This window comes from Schistocerca cancellata, chromosome 3 (assembly GCF_023864275.1).
Source record: "Schistocerca cancellata isolate TAMUIC-IGC-003103 chromosome 3, iqSchCanc2.1, whole genome shotgun sequence".
Classification (NCBI taxonomy): domain Eukaryota; kingdom Metazoa; phylum Arthropoda; class Insecta; order Orthoptera; family Acrididae; genus Schistocerca; species Schistocerca cancellata.
In genome coordinates this window covers 82,360,753-82,382,792 of record NC_064628.1, presented here as the reverse complement: position 1 = coordinate 82,382,792, position 22,040 = coordinate 82,360,753, and the positions used below count along the sequence as shown (strand labels likewise).

The following is a 22,040-nucleotide window of genomic DNA, read 5'->3' as shown; positions in this document are numbered from 1 at the left end:
AGCTTTGTTAGACCACACTGTTCAACGTGTTCTACTGCTGAAACGAGACGATATTTTACATATGAGTGATTCGGAAATGTCTAATATGGCCCTTATATGTAAGTGGGGCTTTGACGGAACCTCCGTGCAAAGCATGTATAAAATGAAGTTTTCAGATTCGAGTATTTCAGATGCAACTTTATTTTTCACTTCGCTTGTTCCACTGAAACTTGAAAGAAGAAGAAGAAACTAAAGAAGAAAAGATCTTATGGATTAATCCGAAGCCGTCTTCAACCCTCTTTTGCAGACCACTGAAGTTAGAATTTACAAAGGAAACAGAGCAAACGTCTTTAAATGAGAAAGCGTATTACGACAAACAGATCGAACAACTCCAGTCATTCGAAACAGTTATTCATGGGAAAGACATTCCATTAAATACAATTTAAGCATGACCATGGTAGATGGTAAAGTGTGCAATACTATCACCAACACGAAATCTGCGCAACGGTGCTATCTCTGCAAGGCTACCTCTGCCCAATTTAATAACATTGACGATGTTTTAAAAAAACAAGTTACCGCTGATTATCTGCAGTACGGACTATCAACTCTTCACGCCTGGAATGTTGTATTCATTTGGCATACCAAATGAAAACAAAAAAGTGGCAGGCAAGTAAAGCAGATGATAAAGAGGAAAAAGCAATACTGAAAGCCAACATTCAAAAAGCTTTCAAAGAGCAGCTTGGAATTGTAACTGACATGCGCAAAACAAGGATTTGGCAGTACGAATGACGGAAACACCGCTCGACGTTTTTTTTAAAACACTCCAACATCAGCGCTGATACCTGGAGTTTCCGAAGAACTAATCCACCGTTTCCATATAATTTTGCAGACGATTTCGAGAGGACGTCAGATCGACGTCTTTATACGATAGCAAGTAGCCAAAAGAGGGTTGTCAGCATTGCTGACAAGTACCTATAGTCAGCGACCACGTGTAGAAGACTGACACGGCAATTTCACAATCTGACTGAGTGAATTAGTCAGCGGAATGAGCCCGCGGCTATGTAAGTTTCGAGCATACGCCTTAGCAACTGCCAGGCACTACGTGAAAGAATACCCCTGGTACAACATGCCAACAGCAGTCCATAGATTGTTGATTCACGGTCCAGACATTATTTCTTCGGCCATTTTACCCATCGGTCAACTATCGGAGGATGCTCAGGAATCAACCAATAAGTTGGAAAAGCAATATCGCCTGAGTTTTTCTCGAAAGTTTTCAAGAGTTAAGACTATGGAAGACGTGTTCAGGAGATTGTTGGCAACGACAGACCCCTACGTTTCTTCCTTACGCAAATCTTCGCCGAAGAAATTGAAGAGTTTGTCGCCAGAAGCCGTTGCCCTCTTAGTTCCTGTGGCGGAAGACTATGAAGATTCAGATGCAGATGCAGATAATGAGGAAACAGTGTTTGAGGATGATGACGATTCAGTTGAAGCAGAAGATGAAAAAGAATAAGAAAATGAAAACTTGTAAATTAAGTTATAAAAAATTTACAAAATAAATAATTGTAATTAAAATGAAATAATTTTTTGTAATATTTTACACCATCTTGTAACCTATATTTGGTCCTTTCTTCGAGTTTTCCACTTTTTTGGTTTATTTTATAAGCATTAACTACAATAACCCCTAAATACTGACTTTTATATGAATAAAAATATATAAATATAAATAAATAAAAATACATAGATTTTGACCCCCATCTTGGATCCACCATTTTTAAATTTTTTGAGCTCTGTCATCATCAGTAACCTCGATAATTCCCTAAAAATTACTTTTATACGTAAAAATGATAGTGTACATAGAGCCTGCCATCTTGGGTCCGCCATTTTGTTTTTTTTTCACTTTTTGATATCATATTCTTAATCAGAAACTCCGTAAACCCTTACATACTAAGTTTGGTACAAATTGAATAACTACTTATATTTTGACCAGCTTTTTGGGATTCTGACCCACTGTGGGCCGGTGTGGACGAACGGTTCTAGGCGCTTCAGTCCGGAACCCCGCGACCGTTACGGTCGCAGGTTAAAATCCTGCCTCGGGCATGGATGTGTGTGATGTCCTTAAGTTAGTTAGGTTTAAGTAGTTCTAAGTTCTAGGGGAGAGATGACCTCAGATGTTAAGTCCCATAGTGCTCAGAACAATTTGAACCATTTTGAAACAACTTCGCATTTTTCCTAGGCACAATCCCACATTTAGATACTTCCATGAACTTACAATGCCTAAAACAAATTATTGTCCTTAATGACAAGCAAAAATGGGCCTAAGATTTCATAAATTTTTATCAAAAGTATATACCGCTCCAGTGGATCATTTCGAAACCACGCACAACGATGGTAGTTCAGACTCAAATTTACGTTACAATAACTGTAAATATATTTACTTTCATCGTTAATTATCTCCTCAACAGTATCACCATTAAAACGCATGTCACAATTTACTATAATCACACAGTACTACACTATGTGATCAAAAGTGTCCCGACACCTCCAATAACATACGTTTCTCATATTAGATGCATTGTGCTGCCACCTACTGCCAGGTACTCCATATAAGCTGCCTCAGTAGTCATTAGACATCGTGAGAGAACAGAATGGGGCGCTCCGCGGAACTCATGGACTTCGAACGTGCTCAGGTGACAGGGTGTCTGTACGCGAGATTTCTACGCTCCGAAACATCCCTAGGTTCACTGTTTCCGATGTGATGGTGAAATGGAAACGTGAAGGGACACGTACAGCACAAAAGAATACAGGCCGATCTCGTCTGTTCACTGACAGACACCGCCGACAGTTGAAGAGGGTCGTAATGTGTATCCAGACTATCATACAGGAATTCCAAACTGCATCAGGATCCACTGCAAGTACTATGACAGTTAGGCGGGAGGTGAGAAAACTTGGATTTCATGGTCGAGCGGCTGCTCATAAGCCACACATCAATCCGGTAAATGCCAAACGACGCCTCGTTTGGTGTAAGGAGCGTAAACACTGGACGATTGAACAGTAGGAAAACGTTGTCTAGAATCACAGTACACAATGTGGCAATCAAAGGGCAAGGTGTGGGAATGGGGAATACCCAGTGAACGTCATCTGCCAGCGTATGCAGTGAAAACAGTAAAATTCGGAGGCGTTGGTATTGTGGTGCGGTCATGTTTTTCATGGAGGGGTCTGGCACCCCTTGTCGTTTTTCGTGGCACTGTCACAGTACAGGCCTACATTGATGATTTATGCACCTTCTTGCTTCCCACAGTTGAAGAGCAATTCTGGGATGGCGATTGCATCTTTCAACACGATCGAACACCTGTTCATAATGCACGATCTGTGGCGCACTGGTTACACGACGATAACATCTCTGTAATGGACTGGCCCGCATAGAGTCTTTGTCCTGAGTCCTATAGAACACCTTTGGGATGTTTTGGAATGCCGAATTCGTGCCAGGCCTCACCGACCGACGTCGATACCTCTCCTCAGTGCAGCACTCCGTAAACAAAGGGGTGCCATTCCCCAAGAAATCTTCCAGCACCTGACTGAACGTATACCTGCGAGAGTGGAAGCTGTCATCAGGATAAGGGTGGGCCAACACCATACTGAACTGCAGCATTACCGATGGAGGGCGCCACGAACTTGTAAGTCATTTTCACCCAGGTGTCCGGATACTTTTGATCACACAGTGTCATCGCCGGCTGTTGCTTGCTTTGGACGCTGTAGGTGACTGCGGCAATGCACAACATTCGTCGAAGTACCTCAACGTACCACTAGACGTCGCTGTATTGCAATAGCGTCGGTGGTTTGATGTGAAAGGTGCCGGTACTTAAAAAAGCTAATAAAATGGTTGTTTCGGACAGAAACCATCGGTACTCATAGAATTAAGTCGACTCGACAATTTGTAACAACAATGACGCTGTCCTATTGTACATATAATATTTTTTTTCTGATTTTTCGATAAACTTGTGTAATTGATGTTCTGATTTCATTTCTTTTTTGTTTCATGTCATTATGTTAAGGAAACTGTAAATAAGTTTCAATGTGAATATTAATGTTTATGTCAAATGTCGAGTAATATTGTAATAGAATTGAAATGTAACAAATATTGAAACTGTTGTAAGATGTTTAAAATTGTAACTGTGCGTCTGGTCCATACGTAGGCAAAGTGTTTGGATATGTAGAATGCAAAACCTCGGGTGGATACCCCGTTAGTCAGGGAGCGGTAAAAGGTAGATGGCAGGCGAGCGCGGGAAAATGCACGCGGGCACTGCACGGCACAACGGGCTCAGTAGTAGTTGGAGTTTGGCACTGGTTTGAGCAACACCTTCTGAACTGTGCAATAATAACCTAAATTTTACCGGAACTTTCCCATCATTTAATTATCCTCACAACTAACCTAGACAGGGTCCTTTCCAAATATTGTGCAATCCGAGTGTCCCGAAATGAAAATTTAAAATTTGTGTTAATAATAATTATTTGCAGACCTAACTATGTTAGAATGGTGTTTAAAGAAATGTTTCGTTAATGAACCAGTAAATGAATAACGAAAGTCTAACGAAGTTGAAAGATAACTTTAATATTGATATAGTAATGAAGTTTAATTATTTCGAGACAGATATATAGGTATTTAAATGAGCAGTAAATAAGATGAAAAGAGTAGTAACTTATATACTGGAAATCTTGAAAGCATAATAAATTCAGTTATCATTTTTTTAATACAGTGATCGTAACAGTTTCAGGGTCCCCCCCCCCCCTCCTTTTTTTTCATTTGAATTCTGAAGTGTTCTAAATTGGTTTGACCAGCAATAGTTAAAGTCAATATAAAAGTCAAAAATTATCAGTGTTTTATCTTTATCAAAATTGACATTTTGTGTGTGGCACGAAAGTGATATTTCCAGGATAGCCTATGCCCGATTTTAATCAGATTAATAGACAGCATAAAGTTTTGTAGCCCCCCATGAACCATGGACCTTGCCGTTGGTGGGGAGGCTTGCGTGCCTCAGCGATACAGATGGCCGTACCGTAGGTGCAACCACAACGGAGGGGTATCTGTTGAGAGGCCAGACAAACATGTGGTTCCTGAAGAGGGGCAGCAGCCTTTTCAGTAGTTGCAGGGGCAACAGTCTGGATGATTGACTGATCTGGCCTTGTAACATTAACCAAAACGGCCTTGCTGTGCTGGTACTGCGAACGGCTGAAAGCAAGGGGAAACTACGGCCGTAATTTTTCCCGAGGACATGCAGCTCTACTGAATGATTAAATGATGATGGCGTCCTCTTGGGTAAAATATTCCGGAGGTAAAATAGTCCCCCATTCGGATCTCCGGGCGGGGACTACTCAGGAGGACGTCGTTATCAGGAGAAAGAAAACTGGCGTTCTACGGATCGGAGCGTGGAATGTCAGATCCCTTAATCGGGCAGGTAGGTTAGAAAATTTAAAAAGGGAAATGGATTGGTTAAAGTTAGATATAGTGGGAATTAGTGAAGTTCGGTGGCAGGAGGAACAAGACTTTTGGTAAGGTGATTACAGGGTTATAAATACAAAATCAAATAGGGGTAATGCAGGAGTAGGTTTAATAATGAATAAAAAAATAGGAGTGCGGGTTAGCTACTACAAACAGCATAGTGAACGCATTATGGTGGCCAAGATAGACACAAAGCCCATGCCTACTACAGTAGTACAAGTTTATATGCCAACTACCTCTGCAGACGATGAAGAAATAGATGAAATGTATGACGAGATAAAAGAAATTATTCAGGTAGTGAAGGGACACGAAAATTTAATAGTCATGGGTGACTGGAATTCGTCAGTAGGAAAAGGGAGAGAAGGAAACATAGTAGGAGAATATGGATTGGGGGGAAGGAATGAAAGAGGAAGCCGCCTTGTAGAATTTTGCACAGAGCATAACTTAATCATAGCCAACACTTGGTTCAAGAATCATAAAAGAAGGTTGTATACCTGGAAGAATCCTGGAGATACTAGTAGGTATCAGATAGATTATATAATGGTAAGACAGAGATTTAGGAACCAGGTTTTAAACTGTAAGACATTTCCTGGGGCAGATGTGGATTCTGACCACAATCTATTGGTTATGAACTGCAGATTGAAACTGAAGAAACTGCAAAAAGGTGGGAATTTAAGGAGATGGGACCTGGATAAACTGAAAGAACCAGAGGTTGTAGAGAGTTTCAGGGAGAGCATAAGGGAACAATTGACAGAAATGGGGGAAAGAAATACAGTAGAAGAAGAATGGGTAGCTCTGAGGGATGAAGTAGTGAATGCAGCAGAGGATCAAGTAGGTAAAAAGACGAGGGCTAATAGAAATCCTTGGGTAACAGAAGAAATATTGAATTTAATTGATGAAAGGAGAAAATACAAAAATGCAGTAAATGAAGCAGGCAAAAAGGAATACAAACGTCTCAAAAATGATATCGACAGGAAGTGCAAAATGGCTAAGCAGGGATGGCTAGAGGACAAATGTAAGGATGTAGAGACTTGTCTCACTAGGGGTAAGATAGATACTGCCTACAGGAAAATTAAAGAGACCTTTGGAGAGAAGAGCTCAGATGGCAACCCAGTTCTAAGCAAAGAAGGGAAGGCAGAAAGGTGGAAGGAGTATATAGGGGGTTTATACAAGGGCGATGTACTTGAGGACAATATTATGGAAATGGAAGAGGATGTAGATGATGACGAAATGGGAGATACGATACTGCGTGAAGAGTTTGAAAGAGCACTGAAAGACCTCAGTCGAAACAAGGCCCCGGGAGTAGACAACATTCCATTTGAACTACTGATGGCCTCGGGAGAGCCAGTCATGACAAAACTCTACCATCTGGTGAGCACGATGTATGAGACAGGCGAAATACCCTCAGACTTCAAGAAGAATATAATAATTCCAATCCCAAAGAAAGCAGGTGTTGACAGATGTGAAAATTACCGAACTATCAGTCTAATAAGCCACAGCTGCAAAATACTAAAGCGAATTAGTTACAGACGAATGGAAAAACTGGTAGAAGCCGACCTCGGGGAAGATCAGTTTGGATTCCGTAGAGATGTTGGAACACGTGAGGCAATACTGACCTTACGACTTATCTTAGAAGAAAGATTAAGAAAAGGCAAACCTACGTTTCTAGCATTTGTAGACTTAGAGAAAGCTTTTGACAATGTTAACTGGAATACTCTCTTTCAAATTCTAAAGGTGGCAGGTGTAAAATACAGGGAGCGAAAGGCTATTTACAGTTTGTACAGAAACCAGATGGCAGTTGTAAGAGTCGAGGGGCATGAAAGGGAAGCAGTGGTTGGGAAAGGAGTAAGACAGGGTTGTAGCCTCTCCCCAATGTTATTCAATATGTATATTGAGCAAGCAGTAAAGGAAACAAAAGAAAAATTCGGAGTAGGTATTAAAATTCATGGAGAAGAAGTAAAAACTTTGAGGTTCGCCGATGACATTGTAATTCTGTCAGAGACAGCAAAGGACTTGGAAGAGCAGTTGAACGGAATGGACAGTGTCTTGAAAGGAGGATATAAGATGAACATCAACAAAAGCAAAACGAGGATAATGGAATGTAGTCAAATTAAGTCGGGTGATGCTGAGGGAATTAGATTAGGAAATGAGACACTTAAAGTAGTAAAGGATTTTTGCTATTTAGGGAGTAAAATAACCGATGATGGTCGAAGTAGAGAGGATATAAAATGTAGACTGGCAATGGCAAGGAAAGCGTCTCTCAAGAAGAGGAATTTGTTAACATCGAGTATAGATTTAAGTGTCAGGAAGTCGTTTCTGAAAGTATTTGTATGGAGTGTAGCCCTGTATGGAAGTGAAACATGGACGATAACTAGTTTGGACAAGAAGAGAATAGAAGCTTTCGAAATGTGGTGCTACAGAAGAATGCTGAAGATAAGGCGGGTAGATCACGTAACTAATGTGGAGGTATTGAATAGGATTGGGGAGAAGAGAAGTTTGTGGCACAACTTGACTAGAAGAAGGGATCGGTTGGTAGGACATGTTTTGAGGCATCAAGGGATCACAAATTTAGCATTGGAGGGCAGTGTTGAGGGTAACAATCGTAGAGGGAGACCAAGAGATGAATACACTAAGCAGATTCAGAAGGATGTAGGTTGCAGTAGATACTGGGAGATGAAGAAGCTTGCACAGGATAGAGTAGCATGGAGAGCTGCATCAAACCAGTCTCAGGACTGAAGACCACAACAAGAACAACATGTATGGGTGTCAAGAAATATGAATCAATCAGTAATTAAAGTTGGCTTCCATAATCGTGTTTCACCTAGTAAAGCAAAAGCTATGTGGTGTTCAAACCTAGCTTTATTTTTCTTTATTGCCGTAGCTACACTACTGGCCATTAAAATTGCTACACCACGAAGATGACGTGCTACAGACGCTAAATTTAGCCGACAGAAAGACGATGCTGTGATATACAAATGATTAGCTTTTCAGAGCATTCACGCAAGGTTGGCACCAGTGGGGACACCTACAACGTGCTGACATGAGGAAAGTTTCCAACCCATTTCTCATACACAAACAGCAGCTGACCGGCGTTGCCTGCTGAAACGTTGTTGTGATGCCTCGTGTAAGGAGGAGAAATGCGTACCATCACGTTTCCGACTTTGATAAAGGTCGCATTGTAGCCTATCGCGATTGCGGTTTATCGTATGGCGACATTGCTGCTCGCGTTGGTCGAGATCCAATGACTGTTAGCAGAATATGGAATCGGTGGGTTCAGGAGGGTAATACGGAACGCCGTGCTGGATACCAACGGCCTCGTATCACTAGCAGTCGAGATGACAGGCATCTTATCCGCATGGCTGTAACGGATCGTGCAGCCACGTCTCGATCGCTGAGTAAACAGATGGGAACGTTTGCAAGACAACAACCATCTGCACGAACAGTTCGACGACGTTTGCAGCAGCATGCACTATCAGCTACGAGACCATGGCTGCGGTTACCCTTGACGCTGCATCACAGACAGGAGCGCCTGCGCTGGTGTACTCAACGACGAACCTGGGTGCACGAATGCCAAAACGTAACTTTTTCGGATGAATGCAGGTTCTGGGTACAGCATCACGATGGTTGCATCCGGGTTAGGCGACATCGTGGTGAATGGGCACTGGAAGCGTGTATTCGTCATCGCCATACTGGCGTATCACCCGGCGTGATGGTATGGGGTGCCATTGGTTACACCTCTTGTTCACATTGACGGCACTTTGAACAGTGGACGTTACATTTCACATGTGTTACGACCCGTGGCTCTACCCTTCATTCGATCCCCTTGAAACCCTACATTTCAGCAGGTTAATGCACGACCGCATGTTGCAGGTCCTGTACGGGCCTTTCTGGATACAGAAAATGTTCGACTGCTGCCCTGACCAGCACATTCTCCAGATCTCTCACCAATTGAAAACGTCTGGTCAATGGTGGCCGAGCAACTGGCTCGTCACAATACGCCAGTCACTACTCTCGATGAACTTTGGTATCGTGTTGAAGCTGCACGGGGAGCTGTACCTGTACACGCCATCCAAGCTCTGTTTGACTCAATGCCCAGGCGTATCAAAGCCGTTATTACGGCCAGAGGTGGTTGTTCTGGGTACTGATTTCTCAGGACCTATGCACCCAAATTGCGTGAAAATGGAATCACATGTCAGTTCTAGTATAATATATTTGTCCAGTGAATACTCGTTTATCGTCTGCATTTCTTCTTGGTGTAGCAATTTTAATGGCCAGTAGTGTAGATTGTGATTCTGAGGTTACGAAAGAAATTTCGTCACTAAGAGTGTAACTTCAAAGGCAATGCTCGGCAGTTACTGTAAGACTGGTGTACTGAGACACCAGGTCAGACGGTCGAATTCTGCGGTAGTGACGGCGGCCTGGGTGCGGTGTTTGTTCCAGACGTGGACCTGGACGAGGAGGAGGGCCCGCCCCCGGAGCGACACCGGCCAGACCGGCTGGAGGCCATCAGCCGCACCACGAGGTTCTCCCGCCAGGAGATCCGCTACATCTACCGCACCTTCAAGCAGGAGTGCCCCAGCGGCGCCATCAACGAAGCCACCTTCAAGAGCATCTACGCCAAGTTCTTCCCGCTCGGAGGTAACGTATCGCTGCGAGCTACTGATTGTGATTAAAAATGTGTGTAGGTAACTAACTAGCTACAGCTGTGAGATGCTTAGAAAAAAGAATTTCTATTTGCTATCAGCTGTTTACATTTATTGTTAAACGTTTTCAGTTATTTCAACAATCATCAACTGCAAGAATAATTACCGTATTTACTCGAATAATCCGCGCATGTTTTTCCCCGAATTTTAGGACGAAAAACTGGGGTGCGCGGATTATTCGAAACATTGTTGGTACTCCTCCGCCTCCAACAATCCATCCCATTATACTAATGCATTGTTGCGACCTCAGTCTGTGACGCATCAGTAGCACGTTAGGAGTGAAGTAAGAGGGCTATCCACAAAGTACATTACGTTTTGGAATTAAAAATAAATAAAGTATTGGAAATTTTTTTATTATATACAGATGAAAGCCACACTTAAATACTACTTTTCTACATAGTTGCCATGTAAATTAAGGCACTTATCGTAGCGATGGACGAGCTTGGAAATTCCTTCGTCGTAAAATTCGGCCGCCTGCGCCTTCAACCACGTGGTTACCTCTTTTGGGACAGAAAAGGTGTGATTTTTGTGGATTTCCTGGAAAGAGCACTACAATAAACTCTCAAAGGTATTGCCTAACTCTGCACAACCTCAGAAGAGCAATACAAAACAAGCGCAGGGGAAAGTTGGGCTCAACGATCTTGCTGATTCACGACAACGCCCGGGCCCACACGGTAAATGCCACTCGTGAAGTTCTCGAATCTTTTAAGTGGGAGTTGTCTCCTCATCCGCCGTACAGTCCCGACCTGGCACCGAGCGACTTCCACTTATTCCCAGCAATGAAGAAGTGGTTGGCTATGCAGCGTTTTGATGACGACGCACAGCTTCAAGAAGAGGTAACCACGTGGTTGAAGGCGCAGGCGGCCGAATTTTACGACGAAGGAATTTCAAAGCTCGTCCATCGCTACGATAAGTGCCTTAATTTAAATGGCAACTATGTAGAAAAGTAGTATTTAAGTGTGGCTTTCATCTGTATACAGGGTGAGTCACCTAACATTACCGCTGGATATATTTCGTAAACCACATCAAATACTGACGAACCGATTCCACAGACCGAACGTGAGGAGAGGGGCTAGTGTAATTGTTTAATACAAACCATAAGAAAATGCACGGAAGTATGTTTTTTAACACAAACCTACGTTTTTTTTAATGGAACCACGTTAGTTTAGTTAGCACATCTGAACATATAAACAAATACGTAATCAGTGCAGTTTGTTGCATTGTAAAATGTTAATTAGATCCGGAGATATTGTAACCTAAAGTTGACGCTTGAGTACCACTCCTCCGCTGTTCGATCGTGTGTATCGGAGAGCACCAAATTACGTAGGGATCCAAAGGGAACGGTGATGGACCTTAGGTACAGAAGAGACTGGAACAGCGCATTACGTCCACATGCTAACACTTTTTTATTGGTCTTTTTCACTGACGCACATGTACATTACCATGAGGGGTGAGGTACACGTACACACGTGGTTTCCGTTTTCAATTACGGAGTGGAATAGAGTGTGTCCCGACATGTCAGGCCAATAGATGTTCAATGTGGTGGCCATCATTTGCTGCACACAATTGCAATCTCTGGCGTAATGAATGTCGACCGCGCCGCAGTACATCTGGTGTAATGTCGCCGCAGGCTGCCACAATACGTTGTTTCATATCCTCTGGGGTTGTAGACACATCACGGTACACATTCTCCTTTAACGTACCCCACAGATAGAAGTCCAGAAGTGTAAGATCAGGAGAACGGGCTGGCCAATTTATGCGTCCTCCACGTCCTATGAAACGCCCGTCGAACATCCTGTAAAGGGTCGGCCTAGTGTTAATTGCGGAATGTGCAGGTGCACCATCATGCTGATACCACATACGTCGACGCGTTTCCAGTGCGACATTTTCGAGCAACGTTGGCAGATCATTCTGTAGAAACGCGATGTATGTTGCAGCTGTTTGGGCCCCTGCAATGAAGTGAGGACCAATGAGGTGGTCGCCAATGATTCCGCACCATACATTTACAGTCCACGGTCGCTGTCGCTCTACCTATCTGAGTCAGCGAGGATTGTCCACGGACCAGTAATGCATGTTCCGTAGATTCACTGCCCCGTGGTTTGTGAAACCCGCTTCATCGGTAAACAGGTAGAACCGCAACGCATTCTCTGTTAATGCCCATTGACAGAATTGCACTCGATGATTAAAGTCATCTCCATGTAATTGCTGATGTAGCGACACATGAAACGGGTGAAAGCGGTGACCTTTGGACCCCTACGTAATTCGGTGCTCCCCGATACAAACGATCGAACAGCGGAGGAGTGGTACTCAAGCGTCAACTTTAGGTTACAATATCTCCGGATGTAATTAACATTTTACAAGGCAACAAACTGCACTGATTACGTATTTGTTTATATGTTCAGATGTGCTAACAAAACTAACGTGGTTCCATTTAAAAAAACGTAGGTTTGTGTTAAAAAACATACTTTTGTATTAAACAATTACGCTAGCCCCTCTCCTCACGTTCGGTCTGTGGAATCGTTTCGTCAGTATATATCCAGCGGTAACGTTAGGTGACTCACCCTGTATAATAAAAAAATTTACCAATACTTTATTTATTTTTAATTCCAAAACGTAATGTACTTTGTGGATAGCCCTCGTATTAACGTCTTCAACATTGTTAATTACGGCTACAAGTTCTCGTTATCGCTCATACACTGCTAACGACAAAGTGAAAATTATTGAAGCCGAGAATATTGGAAACCGTGCAGCAGGAATAAAGTACGATGTGACTGAGAGTTGTATTCGTGACTGGCGAAAAAATAAAACGCAGTCAAGAAACTAATAGCAATCGCCGGGCACTTCGCGTCCAAAAAACGAAGCATCTGGACATTGAGAAAAGGCTCTGCGCTTATGTAGATGAGAAGCGACAATACGGATGCGCGGTGACGAGTGAAATGTGCCAACTTAAAGCATTGTCTTTAGCCAAAGAACTAGGCATTACCAGTGTCAAAGCTAGCCGGGGCTGGCTATCATGATTTTTCAACCGAAATGGTTTAGGATTCCGGACGAAAACTACTATCGCTCAGCGGCTTTCAGGCGATTACGAGGAAAAAATAGTGAATTTTCATCGTTATGTGATAAATCTGCGCCGTAAACAGTCCTATATATTATCGCAAACTGGTAATGCGGATCAAACGCCAGTCTATTTTGAGACGCCGCTCGACAACACAGTGAACAGGAAAGGAGAATCCAGCATCATGAAGCCGGCCGGAGTGGCCGTGCTGTTCTAGGCGCTGCAGTCTGGAACCGAGCGACCGCTACGGTCGCAGCTTCGAATCCTGCCTCTGGCATGGATGTGTGTGATGTCCTTAGGTTAGTTAGGTTTAAGTAGTTCTAAGTTCTAGGCGACTGATGACCTCAGAAGTTAAGTCGCATAGTGCTCAGAGCCATTTGAACCAGCATCATGATACGAACTGGCGGCAGTGAGAAACAAATATGTACAGTGATGTTGTGTGTAACTGGCGATGGACGAAAGCTACCACCTTACGTGATATGTAAAAGGAAAACTATTCCGAAAATATCAGTAAAAGGCATACCGGTATTAGTGAGAGCGAATCCGAAAGGGTGGATGGACAATGAACTTGTAATTGACTGGGTGACACACGTTTGGCAACGTCGTCCTGGTGCGCTACTGAATTTACGCAACATGTCCGTCCTGGACAGCTTCTGCAGACATACAACTAAGAAAGTGCGAGACAAATTACATAATGGGAAAACTGTCTTGGTCATTATCCCTGGAGGCCTAACATCCATCCTACAACCACTAGATGTGTGTATAAATCGGCCATTCAAAGCTGCACTTAAACAGCGGTATACGCAATGGATGGCTGATGAAAACCATAAGTTCACAAATAGTGGAAAAATCAAACGGCCGGATCTGTCCCAGATTTGTGAATGGGTGAAAAGTGCATTGGACTCCATTCCACAAGCACTGGTGGAAGAATCCTTCAAAAAATGTGGAATAACAAATTCACTGGATGGAACAGAGGACGACGCTCTATGGCAGGGCTTCACAACATACGTGCTCGCGGAGCAAGCTGTGAGCAGCAAGGCGCGAGCACAGAGCAGCGCGAGCACGCTACCCCCACTACCGGACCAGAGAGGAGAGTGGGGAAAGTCACGTGGGGCACACAACAGCTGCCGCCAGTCAATGTAAATCCGCGGCCAACTGCAGGGATATCACTCACGAATTATTACTGCGACAAATGAAACAAATAAAGGAGAATGTACACATGCCACATAATTTTATTAGCTTAGTGTATGCCTCTACATTCGCATTAATTTGTGAACTGTTACACAATAAAAGGTGTCACTGAAGTGTGGGATTCTCGGTTATCTTGTACTTTTTGCCCTTTACAATTGCGTCTATGTTCGGAGTAATTGTTCTTGTGCATTTTAGGCGCAGCGTGCAGTTTAAATTTTGATCAGACAATGCGTTTCTCAGGCGCGTCTTGTTACATTTCATTGCAGAGAACAGTTGTTCACAAACATACGTGGAACCGAACATTGATATTATTGTAGCCGCCAGTTTGTGCAAACGAGGGAATCTATCCTGAGGGCAGTGTCTGTAGAATTCCAAAATGTTTTTCTTGTTCTGAAATTTGTCTCTTTATTCTCTGTCACACTGCAGGTCAATAATTTCTAGTTGCAGCTCAGGACAAATCTCTTCAATATTCGCTGAATATGAAGAGCAGAACAGATCAAACTCACTGTCTAGTGCTGTCAGATATTGAAAGCGTTGATCAAATTCTTCCTTAAGGGCAACTAAACTATGTGGATAACGTTCACAGTCTTTGTGAACATCTTGCATGGATGATAATTTAGGAAAATGAGCTAGGTTTCCTGTTTCCAGCTGACTCACCCAAAGTGTCAATTTCATTTTAAAAGCTCGTATTCGATCTGTGAAATGACTTATTAGCAGATCTTTACCTTGTAGTGAAATGTTCATAGCATTCAGACGACTAGTTAAATCTGCTAAGAATGCGAGATCACATTTCCATGAAGGCTCTTTCAATTCAGGAACACACATGTTATTTATTTCCACGAACATATTTATCTCATCTAATAGGCAAGAAAATCGATTTAATAATTCGCCACAGCTAAGCCAGCGGACCTCGCTGTAGTAAGGCAGGCTACCATATTGGCTTTCTACATCCTCAAGAAAGCTTTTAAATTGCCTGTGTTGTAGCCCATGCTTCCTTATATAATTGGTTGTACGAACAACAACACTCATCACAATTTTTACAGTGATACTCTTTGCACATAAGTTTTCCTGGTGGATCACACAGTGAACGCCCCTTATTTCATTCGGCACGGTCAGTTTTTGCATTTTCTCCTTCAACAGCGCAACGAAACCTGATTTTTTCCCTGTCATCGCTGGTGCACCGTCTGTAGACACTGAAACTAAAGAATTCCACGACAGTCCTATATTTTCAACACTTTCTTCAACACTACTTAAAATATCACCACCATTTGTAGTGTTCTTCATGGCTACTACATCGAGGAGCTTCTCCCACACCTGAAGATCTCTATTAACACGTCTAATAAATATGGCAAGCTGCGCTGTTCCAGTGATATCAACACTTTCGTCCAGAGCTAGAGAATACGCCATAAAATCTTTACAGATATTTGCAAGGTGGCTCTGGACGTCGTCTGTCATGTCCTGTATGCGACGCATAATGGTCATGTTAGATAATGGCACAATCCGAAACTGTTCAACTTGAGATGGACACAAATGTTCCGCTGCAACTACCAAACATTCTTTTATTAAATCGGCATCAGTGAAGGGGCGCAGAGATTTTGCTAAAAGCAAAGCAATTTTGTAACCCACTCTGCCGCCGTTGGATAAGCAGCTGCAGCAGCAAGTCGTATACTCCTAGCTCACTCATTTGTTACATAGTTTAATTCTTAATTTCTTTGCGTGTTTTTGGTACTTGCATTGTTTAATTCATAAATTTCATGCGTATTATAGTATTTGAGAGTTGTAGCATCGCGTTTTAGTACTCGAATAGTGTAAAATCGCGTAGTCTCCTTCCGCCACCGAGCAGTGTGTCAGCAGTGCACAAGTGGCAGCATTACTGCATTTACTAGGCAACCTTGTATTTTAATAACCGTTTAAATTTTGTGTCGTTTTGTTTGCGCTCTCTGTAGATTAGTTCAGACGTTCTTTGCACAACAGTTTTTAGCATGGATAGGGACTGCAACTGCTGTGTTCGGATGCAGGCTGAGTTGGCATCCCTTCGCTCCCAGCTTCAGGCAGTGTTGGCTTCGGTCACACAGCTTGAGGCTGTTGCCAATGGGCATCACTGTGGGGGTCCGGATGGGGGTTTGTCGGGGACGGCCAGCTCGTCCCACGCATCCCCCGATCGGACTACGACTGTGGTTGCCCGGGATACTGCCCGCATTGAGGCTGATCCCTCACCTGTGGTAGAGTGGGAGGTCGTCTCAAAGTGTGGCAGGGGGCGAAAGACATTCCGGAGGGCTGAACGGAAGGCCTCTCCAGTTTGTCTGACGAACCAGTTTCAGGCTCTGTCTCAGGCTGATACTGATCTTTGGCCTGACATGGCTGCTTGTCCTGTTCCAGAGGTTGCCCCTCAGTCTGCAACATCCGGGCAGTCGCAGAGGGTGGGCTTACTGGTAGTTGGGACCTCCAACGTCAGGCGCGTAATGGGGCCCCTTAGGGATATGGCAGCAAGGGAGGGGAAGAAAACCAAAGTGCACTCCGTGTGCAGACCGGGGGGAGTCATTCCAGATGTGGAAAGGGTCCTTCCGGATGCCATGAAGGGTACAGGGTGCACCCATCTGCAGGTGGTCGCTCATGTCGGCACCAATGATGTGTGTCGCTATGGATCGGAGGAAATCTTCTCTGGCTTCCAGCGGCTATCTGATTTGGTGAAGACTGCCAGTCTCGCTAGCGGGATGAAAGCAGAGCTCACCATCTGCAGCATCGTCGACAGGACTGACTGCGGACCTTTGGTACAGAGCCGAGTGGAGGGTCTGAATCAGAGGCTGAGACGGTTCTGTGACCGTGTGGGCTGCAGATTCCTCGACTTGCGCCATAGGGTGGTGGGGTTTCGGGTTTCGCTGGATAGGTCAGGAGTCCACTACACGCAACAAGCGGCTCCACGGGTAGCAGGAGTTGTGTGGCGTGGGCTGGGCGGTTTTATAGGTTAGATGGCCTCGGGCAAGTACAGAAAGGGCAACAGCCTCAACGGGTGCAGGGCAAAGTCAGGACATGCGGGGACCAAGCAGCAATCGGTATTGTAATTGTAAACTGTCGAAGCTGCGTTGGTAAAGTACCGGAACTTCAAGCGCTGATAGAAAGCACCGAAGCTGAAATCGTTATAGGTACAGAAAGCTGGCTGAAGCCAAATTCTGACGAAATTTTTACAAAGATACAGACGGTGTTCAGAAAGGATAGATTGCATGCAAACGGTGGTGGAGTGTTCGTCGCTATTAGTAGTAGTTTATCCTGTAGTGAAGTAGAAGTGGATAGTTCCTGTGAATTATTATGGGTAGAGGTTACACTCAACAACCGAGCTAGGTTAATAATTGGCTCCTTTTACCGACACCCCGACTCAGCAGCATTAGTGGCAGAACAACTGAGAGAAAATTTGAAATACATTTCACATAAATTTTCTCAGCATGTTATGGTCTTAGGTAGAGATTTTAATTTACCAGATATAGACTGGGACACTCAGATGTTTAGGACGGGTAGTAGGGACAGAGCATCGAGTGACATTATACTGAGTGCACTATCCGAAAATTACCTCGAGCAATTAAACAGAGAACCGACTCGTGGAGATAACATTTTGGGCCTACTGATAACAAACAGACCCGAACTTTTCGACTCTGTAAGTGCACAACAGGGAATCAGTGATCATAAGGCCGTTGCAGCATCCCTGAATATGGAAGTTAATAGGAATATAAAAAAAGGGAGGAAGGTTTATCTGTTTAGCAAGAGTAATAGAAGGCAGATTTCAGACTACCTAACAGATCAAAACGAAAATTTCTGTTCCGACACTGACAATGTTGAGTGTTTATGGAAAAAGTTCAAGGCAATCGTAAAATGCGTTTTAGACAGGTACGTGTCGAGCAAAACTGTGAGGGACGGGAAAAACCCACCGTGGTACAACAACAAAGTTAGGAAACTACTGCGAAAGCAAAGAGAGCTTCACTCCAAGTTTAAACGCAGCCAAAACCTCTCAGACAAACAGAAGCTAAGCGATGTCAAAGTTAGCGTAAGGAGGGCTATGCGTGAAGCGTTCAGTGAATTCGAAAGTAAAATACTAGGTACCGACTTGACAGAAACTCCTAGGAAGTTCTGGTCTTACGTTAAATCAGTAAGTGGCTCGAAACATCATGTCCAGACACTCCGGGATGATGATGGCATTGAAACAGAGGATGACAAGCGTAAAGCTGAAATACTAAACACCTTTTTCCAAAGCTGTTTCACAGAGGAAGACCACACTGCAGTTCCTTCTCTAAATCCTCGCACAAACGAAAAAATGGCTGACATCGAAATAAGTGTCCAAGGAATAGAAAAGCAACTGGAATCACTCAACAGAGGAAAGTCCACTGGACCTGACAGGATACCAATTCGATTCTACACAGAGTACGCGAAAGAACTTGCCCCCTTATAACAGCCGTGGACCGCAAGTCTCTAGAGGAACAGAAGGTTCCAAATGATTGGAAAAGAGCACAGGTAGTCCCAGTCTTCAAGAAGGGTCGTCGAGCAGATGCGCAAAACTATAGACCTATATCTCTGACGTCGATCTGTTGTAGAATTTTAGAACATGTTTTTTGCTCGAGTATCATGTCGTTTTTGGAAACTCAGAATCTACTATGTAGGAATCAACATGGATTCCGGAAACAGCGATCGTGTGAGACCCAACTCGCTTTATTTGTTCATGAGACCCAGAAAATATTAGATACAGGCTCCCAGGTAGATGCTATTTTTCTTAACTTCCGGAAGGTGTTCGATACAGTTCCGCACTGTCGCCTGATAAACAAAGTAAGAGCCTACGAAATATTAGTCCAGCTGTTTGGCTGGATTGAAGAGTTTTTAGCAGACAGAACACAGCTTGTTGTTATCAACGGAGAGACGTCTACAGACATTAAAGTAACCTCTGGCATGCCACAGGGGAGTGTTATGGGACCATTGCTTTTCACAATATACACTCCTGGAAATAGAAAACAGAACACATTGACACCGGTGTGTCAGACCCACCATACTTGCTCCGGACACTGCGAGAGGGCTGTACAAGCAATGATCACACGCACGGCACAGCGGACACACCAGGAACCGTGGTGTTGGCCGTCGAATGGCGCTAGCTGCGCAGCATTTGTGCACCGCCGCCGTCAGTGTCAGCCAGTTTGCCGTGGCATACAGAGCTCCATCGCCGTCTTTAACACTGGTAGCATGCCGCGACAGCGTGGACGTGAACCGTATGTGCAGTTGACGGACTTTGAGCGAGGGCGTATAGTGGGCATGCGGGAGGCCGGGTGGACGTACCGCCGAATTGCTCAACACGTGGGGCGTGAGGTCTACACAGTACATCGATGTTGTCGCCAGTGGTCGGCGGAAGGTGCACGTGCCCGTCGACCTGGGACCGGACCGCAGCGACGCACGGATGCACGCCAAGACCGTAGGATCCTACGCAGTGCCGTAGGGGACCGCACCGCCACTTCCCAGCAAATTAGGGACACTGTTGCTCCTGGGGTATCGGCGAGGACCATTCACAACCGTCTCCATGAAGCTGGGCTACGGTCCCGCACACCGTTAGGCCGTCTTCCGCTCACGCCCCAACATCGTGCAGCCCGCCTCCAGTGGTGTCGCGACAGGCGTGAATGGAGGGACGAATGGAGACGTGTCGTCTTCAGCGATGAGAGTCGCTTCTGCCTTGGTGCCAATGATGGTCGTATGCGTGTTTGGCGCCGTGCAGGTGAGCGCCACAATCAGGACTGCATACGACCGAGGCACACAGGGCCAACACCCGGCATCATGGTGTGGGGAGCGATCTCCTACACTGGCCGTACACCACTGGTGATCGTCGAGGGGACACTGAATAGTGCACGGTACATCCAAACCGTCATCGAACCCATCGTTCTACCATTCCTAGACCGGCAAGGGAACTTGCTGTTCTAACAGGACAATGCACGTCCGCATGTATCCCGTGCCACCCAACGTGCTCTAGAAGGTGGAAGTCAACTACCCTGGCCAGCAAGATCTCCGGATCTGTCCCCCATTGAGCATGTTTGGGACTGGATGAAGCGTCGTCTCACGCGGTCTGCACGTCCAGCACGAACGCTGGTCCAACTGAGGCGCCAGGTGGAAATGGCATGGCAAGCCGTTCCACAGGACTACATCCAGCATCTCTACGATCGTCTCCATGGGAGAATAGCAGCCTGCATTGCTGCGAAAGGTGGATATACACTGTACTAGTGCCGACATTGTGCATGCTCTGTTGCCTGTGTCTATGTGCCTGTGGTTCTGTCAGTGTGATCATGTGATGTATCTGACCCCAGGAATGTGTCAATAAAGTTTCCCCTTCCTGGGACAATGAATTCACGGTGTTCTTATTTCAATTTCCAGGAGTGTATATAAATGACCTAGTAGATAGTGTCGGAAGTTCCATGCGGCTTTTCGCGGATGATGCTGTAGTATACAGAGAAGTTGTAGCATTAGAAAATTGTAGCGAAATGCAGGAAGATCTGCAGCGGATAGGCGCTTGGTGCAGGGAGTGGCAACTGACTCAATAGATAAATGTAATGTATTGCGAATACATAGAAAGAAGGATCCTTTATTGTATGATTATATGATAGCGGAACAAACACTGGTAGCAGTTACTTCTATAAAATATCTGGGACTATGCGTGCGGAAAGATTTGAAGTGGAATGATCATATAAAATTAATTGTTGGTAAGGCGGGTACCAGGTTGAGATTCATTGGGAGAGTCCTTAGAAAATGTAGTCCATCAACAAAGGAGGTGGCTTACAAAACACTCGTTCGACCTATACTTGAGTATTGCTCATCAGTATGGGATCCGTACCAGATCGGGTTGATGGAGGAGATAAAGAAGATCCAAAGAAGAGCGGCGCGTTTCGTCACAGGGTTCTTTGGTAACCGTGATAGCGTTACGGAGATGTTTAACAAACTCAAGTGGCATACTCTGCAAGAGAGGCGCTCTGCATCGCGGTGTAGCTTGCTCGCCAGGTTTCGAGAGGGTGCGTTTCTGGATGAGGTATCGAATATATTGCTTCCCCCTACTTATACCTCCCGAGGAGATCACGAATGTAAAATTAGAGAGATTAGAACGCGCACAGAGGCTTTCAGCCACAGACCGTTGGGTGGCTTGCGGAGTATAAATGTAGATGTAGATGTAGCTGCCTCAGTTGATTTTTCTTCATCGTCCAGATCTTCTTCGGATAGCTTCCTTTTAAGTTTAATAACTTCCTGTGCACGATCTGGTCCATCACATTTTCCACTTCCGTAGTCTTTCGTGTGGTACGTCATATAATGTCGCTGCAAATTAAATTTCCTAAAAGAATTCAGCGTTTTGCGACATACTAAACATTTTGCAACACCATATTTTTCTGTAAACAGATACAATTCCTCCCAATGGGGGTTGAACTGCGAAAGCATGGTTGGGGTTACACGAAGGCGACTTGACATGATTCTTAACCTGCGAAGCGACTGTTAGAACTGATCGTAGTACTTTAAACGTTACACACTCGGCGCGAATTCAATAGGCACGCTGCGGCCCTATTCAAACGTGCTCGTGCATTTCCCCCCCCTCCCTGCTCCGCGACCTTGCACC

At 44.5% G+C, this 22,040-nt stretch overlaps 1 protein-coding gene across 1 annotated transcript in view; it reads left to right on the top strand.

Moving 5' to 3' along the window:
• The first annotated feature begins 1,024 nt into the window (after positions 1–1,024).
• Positions 1,025–22,040, top strand: part of LOC126176128 (Kv channel-interacting protein 4-like) — a 158,915-nt gene continuing 137,899 nt past the window's right edge. Inside the window, exons 1-2 of the mRNA XM_049923265.1 lie at positions 1,025–1,040; positions 9,917–10,114. Of these exons, the coding sequence (XP_049779222.1) occupies positions 1,025–1,040; positions 9,917–10,114 (214 nt within the window). The remainder of the gene's footprint in view (positions 1,041–9,916; positions 10,115–22,040) is intronic.